The sequence below is a fragment of the Salvelinus fontinalis genome, chromosome 28 (assembly GCF_029448725.1).
Source record: "Salvelinus fontinalis isolate EN_2023a chromosome 28, ASM2944872v1, whole genome shotgun sequence".
NCBI lineage: Eukaryota > Metazoa > Chordata > Actinopteri > Salmoniformes > Salmonidae > Salvelinus > Salvelinus fontinalis.
The window spans coordinates 25,614,086-25,639,179 of NC_074692.1; the positions used below are offsets into that span (position 1 = coordinate 25,614,086).

The 25,094-nt window shown below is 41.4% G+C and overlaps 3 protein-coding genes across 6 annotated transcripts; 2 read left to right on the forward strand and 1 right to left on the reverse strand.

Annotated features, from left to right (window-relative positions):
• Positions 1-6,190: 6,190 nt before the first annotated feature.
• LOC129825826 (potassium voltage-gated channel subfamily V member 2-like) lies at positions 6,191-8,410 on the forward strand. Its single transcript, XM_055885964.1, has 2 exons — positions 6,191-7,525; positions 8,150-8,410. The coding sequence occupies exons 1-2, from the start codon at positions 6,191-6,193 to the stop codon at positions 8,408-8,410; spliced, it is 1,596 nt and encodes a 531-aa protein (XP_055741939.1).
• A 1,052-nt stretch (positions 8,411-9,462) lies between these two features.
• LOC129826508 (purpurin-like) lies at positions 9,463-14,812 on the forward strand. Of its 3 annotated transcripts, none has more exons than XM_055887313.1 (9): positions 9,467-9,651; positions 10,204-10,258; positions 10,589-10,687; positions 10,929-12,533; positions 12,713-12,831; positions 13,029-13,165; positions 13,356-13,468; positions 13,580-13,792; positions 14,096-14,812. In XM_055887313.1, exons 5-9 carry the CDS (start codon positions 12,715-12,717, stop codon positions 14,104-14,106), a joined length of 591 nt encoding a protein of 196 aa, XP_055743288.1. In that variant the 5' UTR covers positions 9,467-9,651; positions 10,204-10,258; positions 10,589-10,687; positions 10,929-12,533; positions 12,713-12,714; the 3' UTR covers positions 14,107-14,812. The 3 variants fall into 3 exon arrangements, with proteins under 3 accessions (XP_055743286.1, XP_055743288.1, XP_055743289.1); XM_055887314.1 differs by having other exon boundaries at positions 10,929-12,529; XM_055887311.1 differs by having other exon boundaries at positions 9,463-9,651; positions 10,929-12,831.
• An 84-nt stretch (positions 14,813-14,896) lies between these two features.
• idua (alpha-L-iduronidase) lies at positions 14,897-25,073 on the reverse strand. 2 transcript variants are annotated; one of them, XM_055887310.1, is made up of 15 exons: positions 24,951-25,073; positions 24,640-24,718; positions 23,697-23,837; positions 23,480-23,562; positions 19,781-19,888; positions 19,583-19,678; positions 19,213-19,415; positions 18,840-19,019; positions 18,427-18,643; positions 17,850-18,059; positions 15,940-16,061; positions 15,605-15,730; positions 15,388-15,461; positions 15,216-15,316; positions 14,897-15,108 (listed from the first exon to the last, which is right to left on the reverse strand). In XM_055887310.1, exons 1-15 carry the CDS (start codon positions 24,964-24,966, stop codon positions 15,008-15,010), a joined length of 1,857 nt encoding a protein of 618 aa, XP_055743285.1. In that variant the 5' UTR covers positions 24,967-25,073; the 3' UTR covers positions 14,897-15,007. The 2 variants fall into 2 exon arrangements, with proteins under 2 accessions (XP_055743285.1, XP_055743284.1); XM_055887309.1 differs by having other exon boundaries at positions 24,640-25,073.
• Positions 25,074-25,094: the final 21 nt, after the last annotated feature.

Sequence of the window (25,094 nt, forward strand, 5' to 3'; positions counted from 1 at the left end):
AAATGAATGGGGGAAAGAAATGTGAATTGTTTTGCTCTCAAGTGAAGGGCGTGATTACTGGCGTAGAAGTAAATGTAAAAGTTGACCAACTGAAGGGGAAGATTCTTTGATGTTTGTGATGCTCGTCGTTTGGTGCGACGCAGACAGGGTGGCGTGACTGGTGAGACAGAAGAGTCATTGTCTGTTATTTTTAGTTTTGATGTTGAGTCTTTGCCCGACAAAGTGATTTTAAGATAAATAAGTTATCTTGTATGAGCTTTTGTGCCGAATACATTACATTGTTACAGGTGTCAAGCTTATGGGTATGTGGCAGAAGTGTGTAGGAGGGAGGTTCCTAGGTGTGAGAAGTATGCAGAAGGACATGAGACAAAAGAATGTGTAGCATTGGGGAAAGTAGTGGTATGTGTTAATTGTAGGGGTGCCCACGGAGCTGGGGATCAGAAAAGTCCCGTGCGAGAGAAGCAGGTTGAGGTTTCCAGGGTTAGAGTAGTGCAGAAGATGTCATATGCTGAGGCAGTGAAGAAAGTAGAGGAAGATGGGTCAAGGGGGAGGGATCCTGAGAGGAGTGGTGTAAGTAGAAGATCTGTACCAGTACAGAGGGAGAGGCCAACAAGTGATATATGTTTCAGTAAGATTGGCTGAAAAATATATTGGCTGAAACATAATACATTTATAGCAATGGTTATCAACTGTACTGCATGGATGGAACGTAAGTCGCAGAAAATGTAGGTTGTAGTGGCAGCTGCAGAGAGGTATTTGGGTGCACGAGACTTGACATCAGAAGAGTTACAGGGTGTGTTAAGTGGTGGTGTCCCATCCTTTCAGGTTGTTGGCCTGAAGTAGGACTAAATTGATTTAAATAGTGGAGTAGGGTGGCACAACCACAATGGAAGGAGGCATGCAAAAAAACACAACTTTAAACTTTGCATGGAGCCGTTTTAGTGTCAGTGAAACAGAGATGCTATGTCAATATGGAAATGTGTATATATATACTAATATATGAAAATTTACTTACAAGCATCATCCTCATGGAGAGACTTTCCAGATTTCAGACCTTTAGGTAATGAAAAATGTAAAACAAGCATCACATCTTGCTTTGGTTCTGACCACATTGTATAATGAAAATACAATATTTGTTTAATTATACAAGGCAATGGCTTTTACGATTCCAAAATCAATGAACACAAATTTCTCTCTCTCGGATAGCCCTCCATTCTGATTGAATTATTATATCTTCAATTATACAGATGACTTTGTGGTTCATTTGATACTTTTGTTGATGTATTTCTATAGGCCGTAAACTCCAGCGTTTCCTTTTTCTATTTTTACAGAAGGATGCTGTCAAGACCCTTGGATCAGAGGGACAAGGACTATGACTCCTTCACTCCCACCTTTTACTTTGAGGACCCTCTATTTCCCCCTCACCGCACCCCCAAACCTGTCCCTCCTCCACTGCTCCGACCCACACCACCACAGCCTCTGATAAGGAGCAGCCCAGAGTATTCATTCTGCCCTCTGCCCCCAGTGACTAACCAGACAGATTGTGTTTTAGTAGTTGTTTACCGGGCTTATAGTTTTTTCTTCAAATTACATTGGTTCATCTGTCTGTATGTTATTTCCGTTACTCTCTGATTCAACACTTTGGGGGATATAATGTTGAATTTTCTAATCTTCAAATATAGACAAGACTAAAGTATATACCAGTATTGCCATGTAAATGTGTCAGCAAATGTAATGAATTATCATGGAGTGACACTTGGTTAATCCCACGCACCAAATCATGCATATAAGCATACCCCATTCATACAGTGTCTATTGTTCGTTCATACATCCCATTTGATTCTATAGTATTCTTATTAGCACTGGATATACAGCAGGAACAGGAACTTTTCATTTGTATTCATTGGGACTGTATACCCCTTCCTTTTTATGTTGAAAACGAGAGGGTACTCAACCTAATCAAGGTAATGCTTAGAATAAAATTGATTTTCTACTATTCTTTGCCATATAGTGTTGAATGGTCAAATGGTCCTGTGTTTTGGACAATCATATCACATGACCTGGATTTGAACCTTTATTTAAAGCTTTTTCAACAACCTGTCCCCTTTTCTTTTTATGTCAGATGGTCCAGCTCCATCCTCAGATAATTGCTTTAATTTTTGGTGTAATTCTAATTCCTGGCTTAAAATAACAGTTAAAATCTAGGTCATGAGACATGATAGTTCAAAACACATGGCCCTATAGAATGAATTATGTTAAATTATAATGTATTCAATAAACCTTTGGTACTCAACATTGTTTGTCAAGTTTACTATGTTAAAAACAGTGACATTTATTTTACTCTTTCAGGAAATAAATTGGAGATTTTGAGGACCGCTTTCTATATTTTATTTGTGGCAACAGTAGCATCTCCAATACCAGTAAGAGTGCCCCTGCATGCTGTTTTCCATCATCTTTATTCTGATAAATCTGTAATTATTATAATGTGCACAATGACAAAGTCAGTGAATAGAGACTGTGTCAAAAGTGTGCTATTCTATGTTTCTACACTCAAATAGTATTTATATTTGTGAAACCAGGTCAGTCTACATGGATTCCAATTCAGAAGCATGATGGCTGACAGCCTGGAATCGTCTGAGTCCTCGGAGACAAGCAAGTCTTCCTCAGAGAATGGTCTGCCAACGGTCGCTGGCACTGAGACCGCAATACCAGACACTCAGGAGGAGACAGACCCACCAGACAGCGAAGCTATAGCCTCAAACAGCCTCAGAAGTTGATGATGCTTTAATTGCTTCACAAACCGCACTTCAAACTGATGCCTCATCAGCAGATGCACTAAATGAGACAGAAACTGGGGCTACCTCACAGCATCCAGTCATTGTCACATTGACTGATTCTCCCAGTCTGACTTCTGATAATGTCACAACCCATATACGGTCTATGGTCACAACGGCTCTGCCATCAATCACTGACACAACCACAATTCAAACATTCTATGTGGACACAACTCCTCCCCCGGGCCCATACCCATTATGGAGCAGCCAACACCTCCACCAGTCTCCCCAATACCAAGCCTAACTCCCCAGCAGCCAGTTCCATTGGGAACCACTGATGACATATCTGCTGTGCCAGGTTGTTTTACTGTAGTATACATAACCAGCCCTCATGCTCAGCCAGTTCCTGCTAGAGTTGATAACATTTAAAGCAGAGCGGAAGTTATTATATCTTTAATTAAAGTCAGACATAAAAGCTGGCTTCTTTTTTTCATTTGTCTTTATGAACATATGAGCACATTGCAGCCACATAGTGAGCTGGAGGGGTGCCTGTGCTGCAACTGGCTGAAACGCTCATGAAAATGATTCACTATAATATTTTGCACCATATAAGTGATAAATATGTAGATGTACTGTACTTTATATTGCTCAGTGTCTTCCATGAGTCAGTCTCACATGTATTTGTATTTTTTCCCATATTTTATCTGATTTATTTTGAAAGGTGACACAGATTGCATTAACACTGTCAACAACATTTTAGTCTATTTGCAAAAGAGGATCCACCGTCTGTAAATAAATGCTCTTTAAACATTTAGAAAAAGGATGGAAGTCAGAAAGAGTACCTTTTCGTGTGATGCAGGATATTTTGGGGCTTTTGATTATACTGCAAAACTTATTACAGGCGATTTGCAGATAATGCCAGCTGTTGGGCATTCTTTGTGACTCCCATTGTGTCCTCAGTTATCATTGAATGAATGAATGATGATACATTCCTGGTTTAATTTTGTAAAGCTTGTCTTGTATACAATTGAAAGTCTGACCCAGAAAGACACCAGAGACCCTGGAGCAGATGGCGTTTAACTTCTGGTATGAATGCAATGCAGTGAGTGAACAAGTGGGTGTTGTTGTTTTTTTCCGATATTACAGAGACACTGTTGTTGAGAGATACCAAAGCTCATGGCATGAAGTATGTTTGCCACCGCACAACACACATTGATCATTTACTTGTGACACACAGACACAGAAAAATATTTTTCAAATAGCTTCACTACTTGGACCCCAAATAAACATTTTAAAGTTTTACTTTTTCATATTCCTACATGGAACGTATAGGAAGCATAGACCAAACTGGACCCTAATGGTCAGCCTACCATACAAAAGGCAGCAGAAGGTAGCTAAATGCATCTGCCACACTGTTTAGATTATAACCTGCAACCAGGTTAGCCCCCTGTTGTCCTGAGATGATAACAGTCTGTAATCTGATGCATTGCGAATGTTAAGCTCTTGAGCTGCTTAAAACCACTTGCGGTGTAAAATTCATACTCATCTGGTAATGTGGACAGAACACCATACTAACATTAATAGCCTGGTCAGAAATTACCTCTATTTTGTAGCACTTATTAGGCAATGTTTTTCAAAACTCCCAACTGAAATAAGTAATTTGGGAATTGTATTTATTAACATTTATAAAATGTTGATTGACTTCAAAGCCTCTTATTCAAGTACCTGTGAAGATGTATAATATTAATAATTTGAATCTACTATACATAGATTAAACACTCTTTGCAATCCATTTAGAGGTCCTATTGAAAACCACGTAATCCTATGGTATGATACTGCTTGTGACTGAGTACTACACCCTAATAAGTCTTGATGTGTGTCTAATTACTGTAATGACCAGGTCTGTCTAGTCAACAACAAACACTATTTCTGCATGTTCTTCACTTAAATACAAAAACATTGTAATGAAAAAAAAATAAACAAATGCTTGTTCCTAGGGATAAGGTCAATTATAGTTTGTCAGAACAGTTTCAATTAAATTTCAATTTAGATTGACCCGTCCCCGACCCTCAGCGCACTAGTTAATATAAACATGTTTTTTTGTGAAACACTAACATTGTTCTCCGGAGCCTGGCAGCTCTATTCAAACATCAAGGCTATAACAAGTTCAGCTTAAGTCCTCAATTGCTTTAACCAATAGACTGGTATGGGAACAGAGGAGAAAAAAGGAAATACATTATATTGAAACTGACCCAGTACAAGTGTTTGACTGAAGGTCTGTGTGTAGACCTTTTAATCAGCAAGTCAATAATCTGATATCCTATAAGAGGATTCCTTTTCCAAGCCAAGTTATGTCAGACAATAAAATGGCTGATGAGTTCTTTTATAGAATGATTATCTTCTCTACGATCACCATCACTATCAGTCTTCTTGTCAGTGTTATTGTATATAATTGTTCTCCATGTGTAGTTGTAACATAATTAATGTAATTGAATATCTTGTCAAAGTGAGCTTGTGGCCTTGATTCTAATAGGCTAAGAGAGACCACAGACACATGTTGTCCACTCTGACAGGAAGCATGTTAACGTCTTAAAGTCCTTATCCTCTTTAAACACCCCCACACCCTCTTTGTTCTCCTGCAGCACAGGGGTCTCTGTGTCATTACAATCTGGCAATAAACAATTAACAATAACTTTCAGACTATTTTCTGGAATTATGTGAAAACCAAAATGAATGTATTGTATCGCAAGAGAATACAAAAATCCCCTCGTTGGAGAATCATTCATTCAAATTCTTAATTTGTCCCCTAAGCCTAAGGAAACTATCACCTAATCTTTACATTCTTAAGAGACAATGGATTAGCCTACACCTAGATTACTCAATTGGAGCAGTGTTTGGCCAGCGTTCATGAACACATGTGCTCAGCAGTATCAGTCGACAAGGATGCAGTTGATGAAACGGCAGTCCTTACTCTGCCCAAAACAACACTACAGCAAACCTATTGATGAATTCATGAAGGGGAGAGTTCATGTATCAGTTTGTCTTCATATACTCAGTTTGATGACACATACCGTATACAGACTTGTTTACAGACTCTAAGGAAGTGAGTTGATGAAGTGTGTTCACTGACAGACGTGTTTGTATTTATTAGGGATCCCCACTCTTCCTGGGGTCCAAACACATTAAAGCACTTACATTACACACAGGGCCAGAGGAACTTGGGAGGGGATAATGGTATGTAAATGTTCTGTAAGCACATGGATCCTCTGTCAGCATCATTGATGGGGCCGTGGCACGCAATGCATCCTGCTAACGTCCTCTGCATGTGCTTAATCAGAGGGGGGTATTAAAGTAGAACAGTAATGCTCCCAGATTTGAATCTGCCGTCTGCTGTATAGCCCACGGAAGGCAAAGACATGGGAAGCACCGGGAGGATGCTCAACCTTTGGAACAGGAGGCAGAGCCTCTTCCCTAACTACAAAGTCACTGGGCCTAATGCTGAACTTAGAAGACCCTCAGAAGACAGCACCCTTCCATTCACCAAGGACAGCTGTATAAAAGAGTGGAATTCCATGCAGGAACTGAGCAAGGACATTTATGACATCTACTCTGAGTATGAGGATGAGGAAGATGAGAAGCCTTTGGCTCTTCTTTCAAGGCTGGCTTCACCCACCAAGAATTACAATCTCAACATCAATGTTGGGGGGAAGTCCTATCAGATAGCTTACCGGTTGGCGGCCAGGTACCCCAAAACTAGGATAGGGCGGCTTGCCACCTATACAGACCACAACAAGAAACTGGACCTGTGTGACGATTACCAAGTCAAGAAAAATGAGTACTTCTTTGACAGGGACCCAGAGATTTTCAACAACATCTTCACCTTCTACAGAACTGGGGTGCTGTGGATAAAAGACGAGCTGTGTCCCAGAAACTTTCTGGAGGAGATCAACTACTGGGGCGTGAGGATCAAGAACACCCACCGCTGCTGCCGGATTTCCTTTGAGGAGCGACAGGACGAAATAAACGAGCAGCTGAACATCCAGAGAGAGCTGGAGGCTGAGGTGGAGATCGAGGAGAATGAGGAGCTGTTTCAGGACATGTTCATGGGCCATAACCGCAGAGTGATCTGGAACCTAATGGAAAAACCTTTCTCCTCTGTCCCTGCCAAGCTCATGGCCTTGGTCTCCAGCCTGTTTGTCCTGGTATCCCTGGTGGCCATGACACTCAACACAGTAGAGGATATGCAGTACAAGACTCCCTCTGGCCAATTGAGCGGGAAGACCTACTGTGAATTTGTGGAGTCTCTGTGCATTGCTTTTTTCACCATGGAGTATCTGCTCAGGCTGGTGTCCACACCTGACCTCCAGACTTTCGCCAGGAGCATGCTCAACACGGTGGACCTGATCGCTATTCTACCTCAGTACTTGCAGCTGGCTTTGGAGTGCTTTGAAAACAATGACTACGTGAAGCACGAACATGACATGAGGACAGTTGGGCAGGTGGGGAAGCTGGGCCAGGTGTTGCGGATCATGCGGCTGATGCGTATATTTCGTATCTTGAAGCTGGCGCGCCACTCCACTGGACTGAGGGCGTTTGGCTTCACACTCCGCCAGTGCTACCAGCAGGTGGGCTGCCTCTTCCTCTTCATCGCCATGGGAATCTTCGCCTTCTCTGCCATGGTCTACACTGTGGAGCATGACGTGCCCCAAACCAACTTCACAAGCATCCCCCATGCATGGTGGTGGGCTGCTGTAAGTACATTAGTTCACAATAGGCCATTAGGAGTTTTTAAAAAGTCTAACTTTCATTCTTTGTAGCTTTATATTCAGCTATGTTTCTGGTGATCTTCCAGCGATGATGCAGTGAGGCTCAGGTCTGGCTTCAGGTCTGTAGTGTGTCCGGTCTATGGCTCGCTCTGTAATCACCTCATAATACTACCTACTGCACTGTGTACTAATGGCTGTCAGTGTCCACTAACTGAACGATACGCTTAAACACTGATCAAAGTACCAGTAACCTTTTCATATGAACTACATGGTCTGACATTATTTAAATGGATGGTTTATATGGTTCCTGGATAGTGTCTTAATACCATAATGCTATTACAGGGTGGACTTTAGGTCAGTGCACCTCCATTAGAATATGTGTATCTGTCCATGTCCGTGCCTGTTCACATGAAGCATGCCGTATGTGCTTAATTATGATCAACACTCTGGACATAAAGTCAGGCCACTTTTAGGCCCTGTATACCTCTCTCTGAAAGGGTATTCATATGAATTTCTTAAGTTGTGACTGAAGTGGGACAGATAACACTTTTACATTTTCACTGTGAAAGGGGTTCAAGTTCCATAACTCTTGTAATTTCTGCACTCCAGGTGAGCATCTCCACCGTGGGCTATGGAGACATGTATCCAGAGACCATCCTGGGGCGTCTCTTTGCTTTCTTCTGTATTTCCTTTGGAATCATACTGAACGGACTGCCCATCTCCATCCTCTTCAACAAGTTCTCAGACTACTACGCCAAACTGAAATCCCACGAGTACACCGCAAACATGAAGAACCGGGGGAAAATTAGGTTTGCCAAAAGGACAGCAATGAAGATCTCACTTTGTTGTGGAGTTGGACACACTACATGATGCTACAGCTAACTGTTTAGGACTTTGTAAGACACATCTGCCTGATCTTCCTTACATTGGCAACATATATAGTATCGGGTTGAATAAAGTAATGTTAACTTTGAAACTGCTGAAAACCCATGCACCCTCTTGTCTTACCTGTCAGATATGCATGGGGGTGGGAGGTTCTGGGGTGGAAGGGGTGGAAATGGGAGGGGGTCTGGGGGAAGGGGGTTCTGGGGGTGAAAACATTTTGTGATGTAAAATTTTGCACTTCACATTGAATTCATAGATTTTACATTGAAGGGTTCCAGGAGTGATTTTCTTTCTCCATTTCTACCCCTGCACTTCACACATATTACCTAATGAGAGTGCTTCTCCCCCAAAGGGTAGGCCTGTTAACAATACCATATAGACAGTGCATTGTCATAAAGAGCTCCACAGCTATGAAGCAACTTGCCCTGTCAGGTCAAGTTGATTCTATTGCTCCTTTTTTATATATTTTTATGCATTTAATGATTGAAACACTTTGCTAATGTCCTGTCTGATCCTGCCCAATTAGCCTGCTCCCTGTCTGAAGCAAAGACCCACAAAAGCTTGCAGCTGCTGGCATCTTGTGGTTAGTGTTGATAGAGCAGAAAGTGGTGGGCGAGTTTAATACGTCACACTTGATAATCTAGAACATGTAGGTAAATATTAGGTTATGAAGTTGAGGATGATAAAGTTTGATAAAATCAAGATATTTTTTGTAATTTTATAAAACATGAACCACAAGTGAACGTGAAGGGGTTTTCACTAGTTATCACAGCCACAAAGTTAAATGTCCATATCGTAAAACTTGACAACAAACATGAGGTTTTTGGTCTTAATGTAAGGTTAGGATTAGGCATAAAGTTAGCAATGTGGTTGAGGTTAGGATTAGGTTTAAAAATTGATTTTAAAAAGAGACATTGTAGAAATAGGCGGGTTTTTTGACATTGTGGCTTTGATAACGCTATATAGAATCCTTGGGACGGTTTCATTACAGTATTTTCAATGGTTTAATCCATGATTAAGGTTAGGTAAGGGTTATGGTTAGGGGGAGGGACATCCCAAGGATTCCAGATAGCGCTAACAAAATTAGACACCGGCATTTTCCCACAATCCTTTTCATCAGTAAAGTGACCTCTGGTGCTGCTGTTGTGCAAAATTTCTGAGCAGGCTAACCAACACAAACCAGCAGCAAAATGGTCCCTCCAGTGGCAGTGTCACCGCTTATTAAGGTTTGTTCCAACACATTTGTGTAACATGTTGTTGAAAGTAGTTTTATTTAAAAATAAATCGTGAATTGTTACCTAATTTTCAGCGAATAAGTTGCATAACAAAGCTGCATTGTCCAAGACCTCTGCCAAACTCAGACAGCTGGCTAACTAACAACCTAGCTAGTGGAATAATTCAATAACGTTAGTTAGCTACATTTTCAACACATAGCTATTACTTCCAAACCTGCAATCATTTGCGTATGTTATGCATCCGCTGACAGCTTTGACATTGCATGCAGATTGTTGTTGTGAGCTACCGAGTGGCGCAGCGGTCTACCCTGGTTCGATTCCAGGCTGTATCACAACTGGCCGTAATTGGGAGGCCCATAAGGCGGTGCACAATTGGCCCTGCGTAGGCCGTCATTGTAAATAAGAATTTGTTCTTAACTGACTTGCCTAGTTAAATAAATGTGAAATAAAAAAGCCCGTGAATTAGCTAGCATTTGTCTAATGTTAGCATTAAATCATTGCCTGAGTGATACTGTCTGATGCGTTATTTGTTTCTCATTACAGACAGCAAGGTACTCAGCGTTGTTAGCTGGTATAGTATTTGGCAAGAGGAGATATGGTGAGTTGTGAAACTTGAATAAAGGTTCTGCATTGACTCTTAACTGTGCAGACAGGCGGCATGCCATATGGACGCCTCGGGTGGTGGCATACTAACGTTAGAGTACAAATGTCCTATACTGTGGTCACAGACTAACGTTAGCAACCTTAACATTGAAGCCATGCAGACACGGATCTCAAACTTGTTGAAAACCTGCAATAACATAGGATTCTTCATAGTTCTTCACATAAATACATTACCGGTACATCATATGGTGTTTGATTTTTTTCAGAAGTAATTCCATTTTAAGTTTTGATTTGAACACCCTCTCCCCCTTTAAATTAATTTTAGATGAACTAAAGCCTATTGCTGCGGAGGAAAGAAGGATTGAGGAAGAGGAGAAGAAGGTTCGTGAAGAACAAGAAAAAATTGCCAAGGCGCTAGCTGAAGGTAAAGGTCCAAGTTTGTTTTTAAGAGATTACTGGCACATTTGCTATCCTCATGTTTGTTCTTTTAAGTAAACAAATTTGCATGCTTAGATATAGGTACATCAATAGGTCTTTTGCATGTTCTATAGGAATAGTCTGAATAACAACATATGGCAGTAAAAACAGCTGCTTCATGTTATTAAACACTTAATTGTTTCTGTATAAACTTGGCATCTACTTTTTTTCCTGGTCTCTCACTACAGCCAGTGAAGAGTCGATTTTGAAATGAGCTGGCACTGGGAGAAGTTACTGTGAAGCTCTTCACACTGCTCCTGTATTTTTCCACTCTTATTTTCCTGGATATACTTGGTTCAAAACTCTCCGGCACAGTTATTTTACTGACTTGTGCACTCTAACCGATAAACCCTCACTTGGTCTGGAGACCAAATATAGTTTTTTGTAGTCATTTACATGGCATATCAAATAATGGCTTGCTATTTGGATTCAGAACTGTAATATCACAAATGCAGTATTGTAAGTAAAGTTAAATGTTTGTACCCTTGTTACACACCCTCATGACAATGTCATACATGCTACTTGATAAATAAATGGTAAATATTTATTCTGTCTTTGAATCTTCATTCTTTCATCCTTTCTCCATTTTTCCTTGCACTTGCTTCAACTACTTTTTTTTGTCACACTTGCTTTGTTTTTGAGTAATGGATATGCTATTATGGATTTTTTCCCCCCTCTAGTCTACAGTATATGAAGCGTCATTCATCAACCATCAACTCTAATATTTGTTCTTTCTAATATTCTATACATTAAAACTGAAGCTACAAAAATGATTAGATTATTACATGAAACAAGATTGTACTGTTCTGTGTCATGGCCATGCACGTAAATAGGAGGACTGTGGTCTGCTGTCATGACTGGAGTGGAGCAGGCCCTTAACCTGGCACTGTGTTGTCTTGGCCGAAGCCAAAGGTGCCAAGAGTAATTCAAGCTCATCCCCAGGCTAAATATAAGCAGCAACAATGACAGAAGTGGTTTTAATAATAGAAAAAGACAAAAGCTTTATTTGTTAACTATGTATATTATCTATAGTGCACAGTATAAGTTAGCAAGGGATGATCCAATGTATGGCCTTGCTCACTGAAATCATTTTCAGAAATGACAGTTATGCACCCATTTCACCTGGCGTCAACCCTCTTGTAATGCGCTTCAGCGGTCTCTTGTCCAAGAACATTTTGTCTGGGATTACAGAACCAAACTGGTGCAACAGATCATGTTACTTAACCCAGGGGCAGGAACATAATGTCCCACGTGGACTGTTAATTTCATAAAGCGTGTATTCTTACAATTGAATAATTGTTTACTCTTACTTCAACTGCCTGAACTTGACATCCAATCCCTCTTTTTGTTTTATCATTGTTCAATGAATATGTTTTATGAGTTCAAAGAAAGTGATACCAACTGATAAGAAATAGATGTCATTTATTTCCATCTCATTTCCATGTCACTAAAGAACTATCTAATACCTTGGTGTTGCCATGCCCATGTGTAAACAGTACTTTGGCTTGGCTAAGGTAAACTAATTCCCTAGATGTGTTTTCTCTGTGTTTAGACTAGTATACACCCTTGCTACAATTACATAAAGCCGTTTCATTGTGTATGGGAGAGTGCAACAGTTTATGGGCAGGATTTTGTTAACTGGATTAGTAATAGATTAAGATTTAAACCTCCATTTAGGACCAAGATGTGAAAATAATCAGTGAGCTCGTCTGTGCCTTGTGTATATAAGGATCCTAGACAGAAGAGAAACGCATACCTGCAACTTCATTGAAGCTTAACCTCTTGCTTTGTAGGTACGTTTTTGCTACTTTTCATGGGAATGTTAAAATGTTGCTGTGAATATTGTTATGTTATGGGCTTTTTATAAGAATGTAGTTACCAATTGAGAGGAACAGCTATTGTGCATTATCAAAATATTGATTTGTTTTTATTACATAAAAAGTTATACTTATGGAATTTCTCTCTTCTCTAGAAATGGACTTCCATATGCTGGCCCTTGTGGTGGTTCTCCTGGCGGGTCTGGAGCAGAGTTGGGCTGCCTCCTGTGTGGTGGACAGCTTCAATGTCAAGGAGGACTTTGACCCCAAGAGAGTGAGTAAAACAAACAGTCCTCTATAGAAGACCAAGCTGTCCTGCAAGGCCCTACATCTATCTGTTTTTTATGTGCTAGTGCCACAGTACACAGCTAGAAAAATAGTTGCAACACTCCTGCTCCAGTATGGAGGAAATAATTGCCTAGGCTACTTGCAAGGCTCTTCAACCAACCAGTTTATCTGTGTGTGCTCCAGTACGCAGGGAAGTGGTACGCTCTGCAGAAGAAGGACCCTGAGGGACTGTTCCTCCAGGACAACATCTCAGCTGAGTACACCATCGGTGACGACGGCTCCATGGTCGCCGCCTCCAAGGGACGTGTCACACTTTTCGGGTAAGAGCTGCCTGGAGGTTATTTCTGATGAAACGGTAATAGTCTTAAAAATTGAACATGGCTTTCCGAATCTGTGAATAAGGGTCAAACTGAAAACCTTACATCTACTACATGTTTGTAACTTATAGCCATTTTACATGAATACTGTATCTATGATAAGTTGATTGGAAATACTTTCCCCTATTTACAGATTCTGGGTTGTGTGCGCTGACATGGCTGCCCAGTACACCGTGCCGGACTCTGCCAACCCTGGAAAGATGTTCATGAACTACCAGGGCCTGGCCAGCTATCTGTCCAGCGGAGGTACGTCTTCTGAATATACCGTTATACACAAATACACTTAGACACAAGAGACTCAGCAAAAACAACCAGTAAGCCACGCTCGATACTCACAATACTCTCCTCTTCTCTCAGGTGACAACTACTGGGTGATTGACACCGACTATGACAACTATGCCATCACATATGCCTGCCGTACCCTGAAGGACGATGGAAGCTGTGAGGATGGCTACTCCCTGATATTCTCCCGTAACCCCCGTGGCCTGCCACCAGCCATCCAGAGGAGCATTCGCGCCAAGCAGGAAGAGATCTGCATGGCCGGACAATTTGAGCCCGTGCTGCAGTCTGGTATGGGTTACATTTTTCCTATTGTATTTATAAAGCCCTTATATCAACAATTGTTATGAAATGCTTTACAGTCATCTGGACCACACCATTTGAGGAAGGATCAGTGTTCAGTCTGCATTACTGTAAATGCCGAGTGCCGCCTTTACAAACATTCACTGAGTTACTTAACTCATCTCCTACTCAACAAATATTTATTACCAGCATAAATGTGCTTTCTACAACTAAAGCAAATGTTTATTTTTGGGATGTCCAACAAATTTAGCATCCCAGTTGACCCTCTTCTGATTTTTCTCTGCTCAACAGGAGCTTGCTGAATGTCTACTATGAAGGAACTTGTTGTGCTGCCAAGGGATCCCTACAACGTCCTGGCTTGGACAGAGATATTTACTGATGACTGAAGAGGAAATCGCATAAGATTCTTTTATATAAAAACTATATTATGCCCCTCATGTACAGTACCAGTCAAAAGTTTGGACACCTACTTTATTTTCTACATTGTAGAATAATAGTGAACCAAAAATGTTAAACAAATCAAAATATATTGTATGGAAAAGCATTCCAAGTGAAGCTGGTTGATAGAATGCCAAGTGTGAAAAGTTGTCAAAGGATAAATGTAGCTACTTTGAAGAACCTAAAATCTTTTGATTTGTTTAACACTTTTTTGGTTACTACATGATTCAATATGTGTTCTTTCATAGTTTGCCTTCACTATTATTCTACAATGTAAAAATGTAGGTGTCCAAACATTTGACTGGTACTGTATATAAAAATAATTGTACATTTGAGCATGACGCCTGCACCAATCCAATGGAGGTAGACTCTACATCACAGAAATACCTATATGAATATTAACACCACTGCGTTATCGCTCATTCACTGTTCATCAGTTTGTTTTGGCAACAATACAGTTTAAAGAAACGTAGTTGCCGAGTACATTGTCCAGGGGGAAAACATGAGCATTCTAATGTTATCACTGTCTCATGAGCATTAAAAAAAGATTCAAAATGGTAAAACAAATAATTGTACTTATTGATTGTGAAATTACACAATATTTGTATGGGAAAATTATTCCATGTAAACAAACATTTCAGACTAAGTCAACAATACATTGGAGCAGCAATAATGCCAATTTATATTTTCTTAAAGTAAAAATTTAACAAAAATATGCTTTTGTACAATCAGTCATGGTACCATGTAGGAAACACTAGTTAACTTCTAGTTTTCCTCTGAATATTTCTCAGTCAGTGAATATTCTCCAGTTCTTCCCCAGTAGTCCACAGCTCGTACTCTGTAGCTACCACTAACCTCCAAGTTTTCTGTAATCAAATGACACATTTTCAAATGTGAATCCACAATGCTTAATACAGGCCAACTACTGCATAAGATCACAAAAGAAAGTTTGAACTTTCTAAACCATTTTTACCTGGTGAATATACATAGGATGTGAAAATGGTATCCCGGGTGTTTACCCTCTTGAATTCTTCCTGGTCTTTGGAGAACTCCACCTCAAACGTCTTAATGCACCTACAAATAAAATAAAACATGTCAACTCACCACTAAGTAGAAGAGCCCCCCCCCCCAAAAAAAGTACTTACTTGGAATTTACACGATCTTTCCACACAATCATAACTTGGCTTTTTGTGATGCTGATGAATCGCAATCCATTCACCTTATAGGAGATAATATACAGTTAGGGTATTGATGATTTAACAGGACAGTTTGAAAATACCATCCTGAGAAATGATAGACAAATTAATCAGCAAGGTGTGGATAATACTGTCATCAAAGCCCATGTCAGCTGGTGGCACTGACCTGGTCTGGCTTGGCCTTAGGCTGGGCACACACATGTATGAGGAGGACAGAGGGCACATAGAGCTTGGCCCACATGGTCAGGATGCCCTCAGCAGGGAGGGGCAGAGGTCCATCCACCTGAGGATCCTGGGGTTAAATCAACACAAACCATTCAGCTCAGCTACAATGGCTGTAGTTCATTCCATTAAAAAACTGACCATGTTCATACATTGCTGTCACTTAAAACAAAGAGGAATATATGATGTGATTGACTGAAATACAAGCTTACTTATTGAGAGTGAGACTAGTTATGAGAGAAATGTTATTTTCATGGAAGAAGGTGTTTTTCTTTGTACCTCAATGTTCCTCAGCTGTCTGAACTGCTCTGCTGTGGGGTAGTCTGGGCTGCCCATGCTCTGCCACAGCTGGGATGGGTTGGTCACATTGTTGTCCAGGTAATATGTCACATACACAAGTCCTAAAGTCAAAATCACAATTCATGAAACTGCTGAAGTCACTCTTTTGCTCATCTACTAACACAGTTCAAATCCAATACTTACGGTATTGGAATCCAATACGGAACTGAGTATGTCAACATACTGTAAAATGAGTAACACATTTTAATCCAACTGCAATTTTGTTTGCAACATCAAAGAAGCATTTAAAGTTGAGTCTATACAGTGCCTTCGGAAAGTATTCAAACTCCTTGACTTTATCCACATTTTGTTACGTTACAGCCTTATTCTAAAATGTATTAAATTGTTTGTGTCAATATACACACATAACCCCATAATGATAAAACAAAAATGTTTTTTTAGAAATGTTTGCTCATTTATTACAATTAAACTGAAACATCACATTTAGATAAGTATTCAGACCCTTTACTCCAGTACTTTGCTGAAGCACCTTTGGCAGTGATTACAGCATTGAGACTATTTGGGTATGACGCTACAAGCTTGGCACACTTGTATTTTGGGAGTTTCTCCTATTCTTCTCTGCAGATCCTCTCAAGCTCTGTCAGGTTGGATGGGGAGAATTGCTGTACAGATATTTTCAGGTCTCTCCAGAGATATTCGATCAGGTTCAGGTCCGGGCTCTGGCTGGGCCACTCAAGGACATTCAGAGACTTGTCCCGAAGCCACTCCCTGCATTGTCTTGGCTGTGTGCTTAGGGTCATTGTCCTGTTGGAAGGTGAACCTTTGCCCCCGGTCTGAGGTCCTGAGCGCTCTGGAGCAGATTTTCATCAAGGATCTCTCTGTACTTTGTTCCGTTCATCTATGCCTCGATCCTGACTAGTCTCCCAGTCCCTGCCACTAAAAAAGGTCCCTACAGCATGATGCTGCCACCACCATGCTCCACCGTAGGGATGGTGCCAGGTTTCCACCAGACATGGCGCTTGGCATTTAGGCCCAAGAGTTCAATCTTGGTTTCATCAGAACAGAGAATCATGTTTCTCATGGTCTGAGTGCCTTTTGGAAAACTCCAAGCGGGCTGTCATGTGCCTTTTACTGAGGAGTGGCTTCCGTCTGGCCAGTCTACCATAAAGCCTGATTGGTGGAGTGCTACACAGATGGTTGTCCTTCTGGAAGGTTCTCCCATCTCCACAGAGGAGCTCTGTCAAAGTGACGATTGGATTCTTGTTCACCTCCCTGATCAAGGCCTTTCTCCTCCGATTGCTCAGTTTGACCGGGCAGCCAGCTCTAGGAAGCGTCTTGGTGGTTCCAAACATCTTCCGTTTAAGAATGATAGAGGCCACTGTTCTTGGAGACCTTCCATGCTGTAGACATCTTTTGGTACACCTCCCCAGATCTGTGCCGACACAATCCCTTCTCGGAGCTCTACGGACAATTCCTTTGACCTCATGGCTTTGTTTTGTGGAACCTCATATAGACAGGTGTGTGCCTTTCCAAATCATGTTCAATAAATTGAATTTATCACAAGTGGACTCCATCCTTGATATTTCTACAACTTGATCAATGGAAACAGGATGCACCTAAGCTCAATTTCAAGTCTCATAGAAAATGTCTGATTTAGTATTAAGGTATGTTTATTTTTTTTTATACATTTGCAAAGACTTCTAAAAATTTGTTTTCGCTTTGTCAATATGGGGTATTGTGTGTAGATTTAGGATTTTTTATTCAATCCATTTTAGAATAAGGCTGTAACGTAACAATGTGGAAAAAGGGAAGAGGTCTGAATTCTTTCTGAATGCACTCTACATATGAAGTAAAACTTAGTCCTGATTCAGACATTTGTCAACACCCACCTTTCTGTCCTGTGAATCCTTTGAGAGAGACCCTAATGAGGTCGGTGGTGGTAGAAGTGCTGGTGTCATCGCTGTTATAGATCAGCACAGTGGCCTGCCAGCTGTCAGAGGTCCAGGACATGAGGGGGTCATGGGTGCTGGCAAGGACCCCCACAGTGCTGTTGTCAGTCCCCCCAACCTCCACAACCTCAGACAGTACCTGAGTCTCTCCTTTTTGCAAAACAATAAAAAAAACTAAACAATTTCATAAAGTTATAACATCTGGGTAAACAGATTAAGTCCCACAAATTGGTGGGGGGAAAAAAGAACTGTTCTATACACTTATCACTACAAGAAAAGACAACAGCTATTGAAAATAACTACTTATTTATTATTATTTGATTTTTTGTTCTCCACTGTACGTCCACTGTACGTTTGTTTGTGTAACTCTGTTTTGTCGCACTGCTTTGCTCCATCTTGGTCAGGTCGCAGTTGTATATGAAAACTTGTTCTCACCTGGGCTACCTGGTTAGATAAAGGTGTAGTAAATAAATAGAGCGAGCAGCCCCATGACGGTCAGTACAGGAGAGAGCCTCACCTAGCAGAGCAAGCAGCCCCATGACGGTCAGTACAGGCTTCCTGAGCAGCTGGACGTGGGGGGGCTGAGTGTTGTTGACCTGGAAGCGGGCCGTCAGGGTGCGCTGGGTGAACGGATGAGGGTGGTAGCTGAGGAAGGCATTGTCATTGCTTAGCAGGGTGTAGTTGATGGTATTGTTCTGGTCAGACAACAGCAGGTCCTGGTGTTGGGAGATCACCTGGTGGACAGCAGGGTTCGGGTCAATTCCATTTCAATACAGTCAATTCAATAAGCACAGAAATTCCAATTCCAATGTTCCTCAAGCATTTCAATGAGGAAAGTTTGGAATTTAAATGGAATTGACCACAAAGCTGGTGGACATAGGAGATAGCAATCAGGACAGACAACAGACAAGTCAGTTAACTGTTTCATACCTTGACCACCATGGCTGCATATGTCACATCAGCCCTCCACGCCAGAGGTTTGGACCAGCCCACCAATGGATCGGCCTCATCATTGTAAACCGGCAGAGTTCGGAAGAGAGGGAAATGCTCCTGGATCTCTCTCACTGTCTGGATCTCCTGTTCCATGATGGGTAACGAATAGCCTCCACCCTGAAAGAAAGCAAAACCTAAACTTGAACTGAGTCTCACAAGCTCAAGCCAGTTTTCATCCTGTAACTGTGAGTGCTTCAATTGTCAGGATTAGGCACTGTTCTCTTGTTAGGAGACTAGAGTCAGACAGAATAATGGTTAAAACATAGTAATGAAGGTGTGCAGTTTACACACACCACAGTCCCAGGCCCACCTTTTTGTGCAGGGCGATGTAGTCCAGCCGCACCCCTGTCTCCCCAGTGAAGAAGTTTGTGCCATTGTAGCAGTGCTGCAGCATGGCCCAGCAGTAGGGGGAGTGTGGTGGGGTGTGGCAGGAGTCTCCTGGACCGCCCAAGCGCAGGGCCCTACTGGCTGCCCGCAGGCCCTCCGAACAGGCATCATAGTAGTTCAGGAACCCTGGAGGTGGAAGCAGACCAATAGCCTCGAGTGGGTGCTGAGATACAGACTACATACAAATTATTATTCATCAGATGAGATAATATTATGCTTTCTTTCATTCCTTACAGAAAGTATGATGGTACAGGACTGATGCCACCTGTCGGAATATATATATATTTTTATACCTTGGATAGACACAGTGACGTTGTCAAAGTCATGATTGTTCGGTTCATTCCATGTTTCAAAGTTCCACAGAGATACACTTCCCAAGCCATACTTCTCTGTAATTCAGGATGAATAGTGTTAGTGAGTATACCATTTATATGATCCATAAGATTACATACGTTACTGTGTGTTCCCCTATCACTGAACAGTATACTCACCAATATACCTCTTTGCAATGAGATGCACCAGGTTTCTCCACTCCACCACCTGCATTTTGTCTTCAAAGTTGGTGAAGTAGTTGTTCACACTGCCCATCAATTCAAAACCTGCAACAAACAAGTAGAAAAAAACTCAATATGAACCATAGTCAAAGAGAAAAATACTACTGAGAAAGCATATACTGAACAAAAATATAAATGCAACATCTAAAGTTTTGGTTCCATGAGCTGAAAAAAAAGATCCCAGACATTTTCTATACACACAAAAAATGTATTTTTCTCAACTGTTATTAACAAATGTGTGCACATCCCTGTTAGTGAGCATTTTTCTTTTGCCAAGATAATCCATCCCCCTGACTGGACTGGTATGGCATATCAAGAAACTGATTAAACAGCATGGTCATTACACAGGTGCATCTTGTGCTGGGGACAATAAAAGGCCACTCTAAAATGTGCAGTTTTGTCACACAACACAAGGCCACAGATGTCTCAAGTTGAGGGAGCATGCAATTGGCACGTCCACCAGATCTGCTGCCAGAGAATTTAATGTTAATTTCTCTACCATATGCCGCCTCAAGTCATTTTAGAGAATTTGGCAGTACGTCCAACCGGCCTCACAACTGCAGACCACTTGTAACCACGCCAGCCCAGGACCTCCACATCCGGCTTCTTCACTTGCGAGATCATCTGAGACCATCACCCGGACAACTGAAGAATTTCTGCACAAGCTGTCAAGGAAGCTGATCTGCATTCTCTTTGTCATTACCAGAGTGTTGACATGACTGCAATTTGGCGTCGTATCCAACTTCAGTGGGAAAATGCTCACCTTCGATGGCCGCTGGCACGCTGGAGAAGTGTGCTCTTCACAGATGAATCCCAGTTTCAACTGTACCAGGCAGATGGCAGATAACGTGTATTGCGTCGTGTGGACAGGCAGTTTGCTGATGTCAATGTTGTGTACAGAGTGCCCCGTGGTGGTGGGGTTATGGTATGGGCTGGCATAAGCTACGGACAACAAACACAATTTCATTTTATTGATGGCAATTTGAATGGACAGAGATACCGTGACGAGATCCTGAGGCCCATTGTCGTGCCATTCATCTGTTGCCATCATTTCATGTTTCAGCATGATAATGCATAACCCCATGTCACAAGGATCTGTACACAATTCCTGGAATATTAAAATGTCCCAGTTCTTCAGTGGCCTGCATACTCACAAGACATGTAAGCTATTGAGCATGATGGAATGCTCTGGATCGACATGTACGACAGCGTGTTCCAGTTCCCGCTAATATCCAGCAACTTCGCACAGCTATTGAAGAGGAATGGGACAACATTTCACAGGCCACGATCAACTCTGTGAAGGAGATGTGTCGCTCTGGATGAGGCAAATTGTGGTACTGACTGGTTTTCTTATACCTTAAAAAAAAAAAAGTAGGGGTGTGTATCTGAAACCAACATATGCATATCTGTATTCCCAGTCTTGTGAAATCAATTTCCTTACATGAACTCTGTAAAATCTTTGAAATTGTTGCGTTTATATTTTTGTTTAATATATATATATATATATATATATATATATATATACATATATATATAGTGGCGTACAGCAGGTCAGCCACCAAGGGGAGACTCGTTGAAGCGCGGTGACAGACGGAGTATACACAACAAGGCGATGGCTCCATCTGCTGGACGTGCCAGGTCTCGACGGGCTCTCCGCCCAGGACTAATTGGGACTGATTGCTAACCAGCTGTAAAAGCCCCATAAAGCTGCCCGAATGGGCAGCACACAGGGGAGGACTGGGGGAAGTAAGGTGACTTCCGAGTAGTTGAAGACGGTGTCCCGGAGAGGGTCTCATGGGGGAGAACTATCCTTTTCTTTTGATTTATTATTTAATAAACACCCTTGAAACCGAGCTAATCCTACTCTGTCCGTGTCTGATCTGTGTAAACGTCTTGACCCAACCCCCTGGTCTGCCAAAAGATATATATATATATATATATATATATATATATACAGTTGAAGTCAGAAGTTTACATTCACTTAGGTTGGAGTCATTAAAACTCGTTTTTCAACCAATCCACAAATTCCTTGTTAACAAACTACAGTTTTGGCAAGTCAGTTAGGACATCTACTTTGTGCATAACACAAGTAATTTTTCCAACAATTGTTTACAGACAGATTATTTCACTTATAATTCACGGTATCACAATTCCAGTGGGTCAGAAGCCTACAAACACTAAGTTGACTGTGCCTTAAAACAGCTTGGAAAATTCCAGAAAATTATGTCATGGCTTTAGAAGCTTCTGATAGGCTAATTGACATAATTTGAGTCAATTGTAGGTGTACCTGTGGATGTATTTCAAGGCCTACCTTCAAATTCAGTGCCTCTTTGCTTGACATCATGGGAAAATAAAAATAAATCAGCCAAGACCTCAGAAAAAAGTAGACCTCCACAAGTCTGGTTCATCCTTGGGAGCAATTTCCAAACGCCTAAAGGTACCCTGTTCATCTGTACAAACAATAGTACACAAGTATAAACACCAAAGGACCATGCAGCTGTCATACCGCTCAGGAATGAGACGCGTTCTGTCTCCTAGAAATGAACGTACTTCAGTGCGAAAAGTGCAAACCAATCCCAGAACAACAGCAAAGGACCTTGTGAAGATGCTGGAGGAAACCGGTACAAATGTATCTATATCCACAGTAAAACGATTCCTATATCGACATCACCTGAAAGGTCGCTCAGCAAGGAAGAGCCACTGCTCCAAAACTGCCATAAAAAAGCCAGACTACGGTTTGCAACTGCACATGGGGACAAATATGGCACTTTTTGGAGAAATGTCCTCTGGTCTGATGAAAAAGAAATTGAACTGTTTGGCCATAATGACCATCGTTATGTTTGGAAGATAAAGGGGGAGGCTTGCAAGCCGAAGAACACCATCCCAACCGTGAAGCACGGGGGTGGCAGCATCATGTTGTGGGGGTCCTTTGCTGCAGGAGGGACTGGTGCACTTCACAAAATAGATGGCATCATGAAGATGGAAAATTATGTTGATATATTGAAGCGACATCTCAAGACATCAGTCAGGAAGTTAAAGCTTGGTCGCAAATGGGTCTTCCAAATGGACAATGACCCCAAGCATACTTCCAAAGTTGTGGCAAAATGGCTTAAAGACAAAGTCAAGGTATTGGAGTGGCCATCACAAAGCCCTGACCTCAATCCCATAGAAAATCTGTGGGCAGAACTGAAAAAGCATATGCGAGCAAGGAGGCCGACAAACCTGACTCAGTTACACCAGCTCTGTCAGGAGGAATGGGACAAAATTCACCCAATGTATTGTGGGAAGCTTGTGGAAGGCTACCAGAAAAGTTATACCCAAGTTAAACAATTTAAAGGCAAAGCCACCAAATACTAATTGAGTGTATGTAAACTTCTGACCCACTGGGCATGTGATGAAAGAAATAAAAGCTGAATTAAATCATTCTCTCTACTATTATTCTGACATTTCACAATCTTAAAATAGTGGTTATCTTAACTGACCTAAAACAGAGATTTTTTACCTGGATTAAATGTCAGGAATTGTGAAAAACTGAGTTAAATGTAGTTGGCTAAGGTGTATGCAAACTTCCGACTTCAACTGTAATGTAATATATATATAAAATTTCACCAGATCAGGTGGGTTAAAGTACTGTACCTGGGAGTAGTCCATTTATCCACAAGAGGTCAATCAGCTGGTCCAGTTGGCTAAAGTTGTACTGGAGTTCTCCTTTGTCAATACTACAAAACAATACTTTGAATTAGATTAATGCGACATATCACAATGAGATATACAACATACAAAGGTCACAACATTTACATATTTGATTTACTAACCCACCACAAGGCCCTAAAGCAGGCACCCCCATACTCACTGTGCTGTGATCAGCTCCAGCATCCAGTGGATCCGAACCTGCTGAATCCCTCCATGAGGGACAGAGCCCACGTAGGCCAGGTTCAGCTCCTGGTCCCTGCTCAGGTCATACTGGTTGGACTGGGTGTGTGGAAGAGGGGGGCTGGAGAGGGGTAGAAAGCATGTGTTTACAATTAACTGAGTAGTCGGGCAAATTGAGCCTCCTCTGTGGTTGCCCCATTGGGAATCCCTGTGTTTACCAAAGTCAATCAGATTTTTAAAAACAGAAAAATACACCTTATGGAACAGCAGGCACTGTGAAAAAAGTATAAGTATGTAAAAGTATAACTTTAGTCCGTTCCCTCGCCCCGACCCGAGCGCGAACCAGGGATCCTCTGCACACATCAACAACAGTCACCCACGAAGCATCGTTACCCATCGCTCCACAAAAGCCACGGCCCTTGCAGAGCAAGGGGAACCACTACTTCAAGGTCTCAAAGCAAGTGATGTCACCGATTGAAACGCTATTAGCGCGCACCACCGCTAACTAACTAGCCATTTCACATCGGTTACACATACACATGATAAAAACGCACTCTACACACAGATTTGGTATTGTAGATGTGCGATAGTAGAGTAGTGACCCGAGGGAACACAGTTAATGTGTTGTGAAAAGTGTTATAGTAATATTTTAAATTGTTTAACTGCCTTAATGTTGTTGGACCCCAGGAAGAGTAGCTGCTAATGGGGATCCTAAATAAATACGATTACAATAGGCTATGACAAATAGTTTTTTTTGCATGTGGTCCTGCCGTTATTTTAATAATAAGGTAGTTTTAGTTGTATATTGTGTTTTAACACTAGTGCAAAGTGGTCAATGACTAACAGAAAGTAGCCATGAAAGGTAGCATAGCCACAAAATATGACATGATTCTAAACTAAATCAAAAAGGTGCATCATCCTACCAGAAACCAGTGCTCCTCCAGAAATGTTTCAGATGTCCTGATGGCTTCCCGACATCCACTGTGATCTCATATGAAGAGCCTACAGCATTGGGTATTGTCATCAACAATGCAAAAACAAACAAGTTTACAGGATGCATCAAACTGAACATGTTAGCAAGACAGCTAGCTCAAGCTACTAACAAAAACGTAGATAAACATAGTCGCACAAGTAATGGCTGCAAATGGCATGACATGTTTAGCAGCTAGGCATTGAAATAAAGGAGCATTTACAATTATATATCTCAGCACTTTAACGATAGCTAGCTAAGTACAGTAGTTTGTTGTCATATGTCAACGTAGCAGTTCCGCTCGCTCAGCTGATTGTGTCGACGTAAAACACCAGCGACATTTACTCTTGCCTACTCCATTTCTTCGTAGCATAAATAAATCTAACTCATGAAACAGTTTCCCAGCTT

What these genes read in the sequence shown, in the direction of transcription:
- LOC129825826 (XM_055885964.1), top strand. Translation starts at nt 6,191, where the DNA reads ATGGGAAGCACCGGGAGGATGCTCAACCTTTGGAACAGGAGGCAGAGC. An exon ending in ATGCATGGTGGTGGGCTGCT is followed by an intron (nt 7,526 to 8,149) that starts GTAAGTACATTA and finishes TCTGCACTCCAG; the next exon opens with GTGAGCATCTCCACCGTGGG.
- LOC129826508 (XM_055887311.1), top strand. Translation starts at nt 12,691, where the DNA reads ATGGAATTTCTCTCTTCTCTAGAAATGGACTTCCATATGCTGGCCCTT. An exon ending in AGGACTTTGACCCCAAGAGA is followed by an intron (nt 12,832 to 13,028) that starts GTGAGTAAAACA and finishes TGTGTGCTCCAG; the next exon opens with TACGCAGGGAAGTGGTACGC. An exon ending in CAGCTATCTGTCCAGCGGAG is followed by an intron (nt 13,469 to 13,579) that starts GTACGTCTTCTG and finishes CTCTTCTCTCAG; the next exon opens with GTGACAACTACTGGGTGATT.
- idua (XM_055887309.1), bottom strand. Translation starts at nt 24,788, where the DNA reads ATGTTCAGTTTGATGCATCCTGTAAACTTGTTTGTTTTTGCATTGTTG. An exon ending in CGTCACTGTGTCTATCCAAG is followed by an intron (nt 19,416 to 19,582) that starts GTATAAAAATAT and finishes TTCCACCTCCAG; the next exon opens with GGTTCCTGAACTACTATGAT. An exon ending in AGGATTCACAGGACAGAAAG is followed by an intron (nt 16,062 to 17,849) that starts GTGGGTGTTGAC and finishes TTTTGACTTTAG; the next exon opens with GACTTGTGTATGTGACATAT.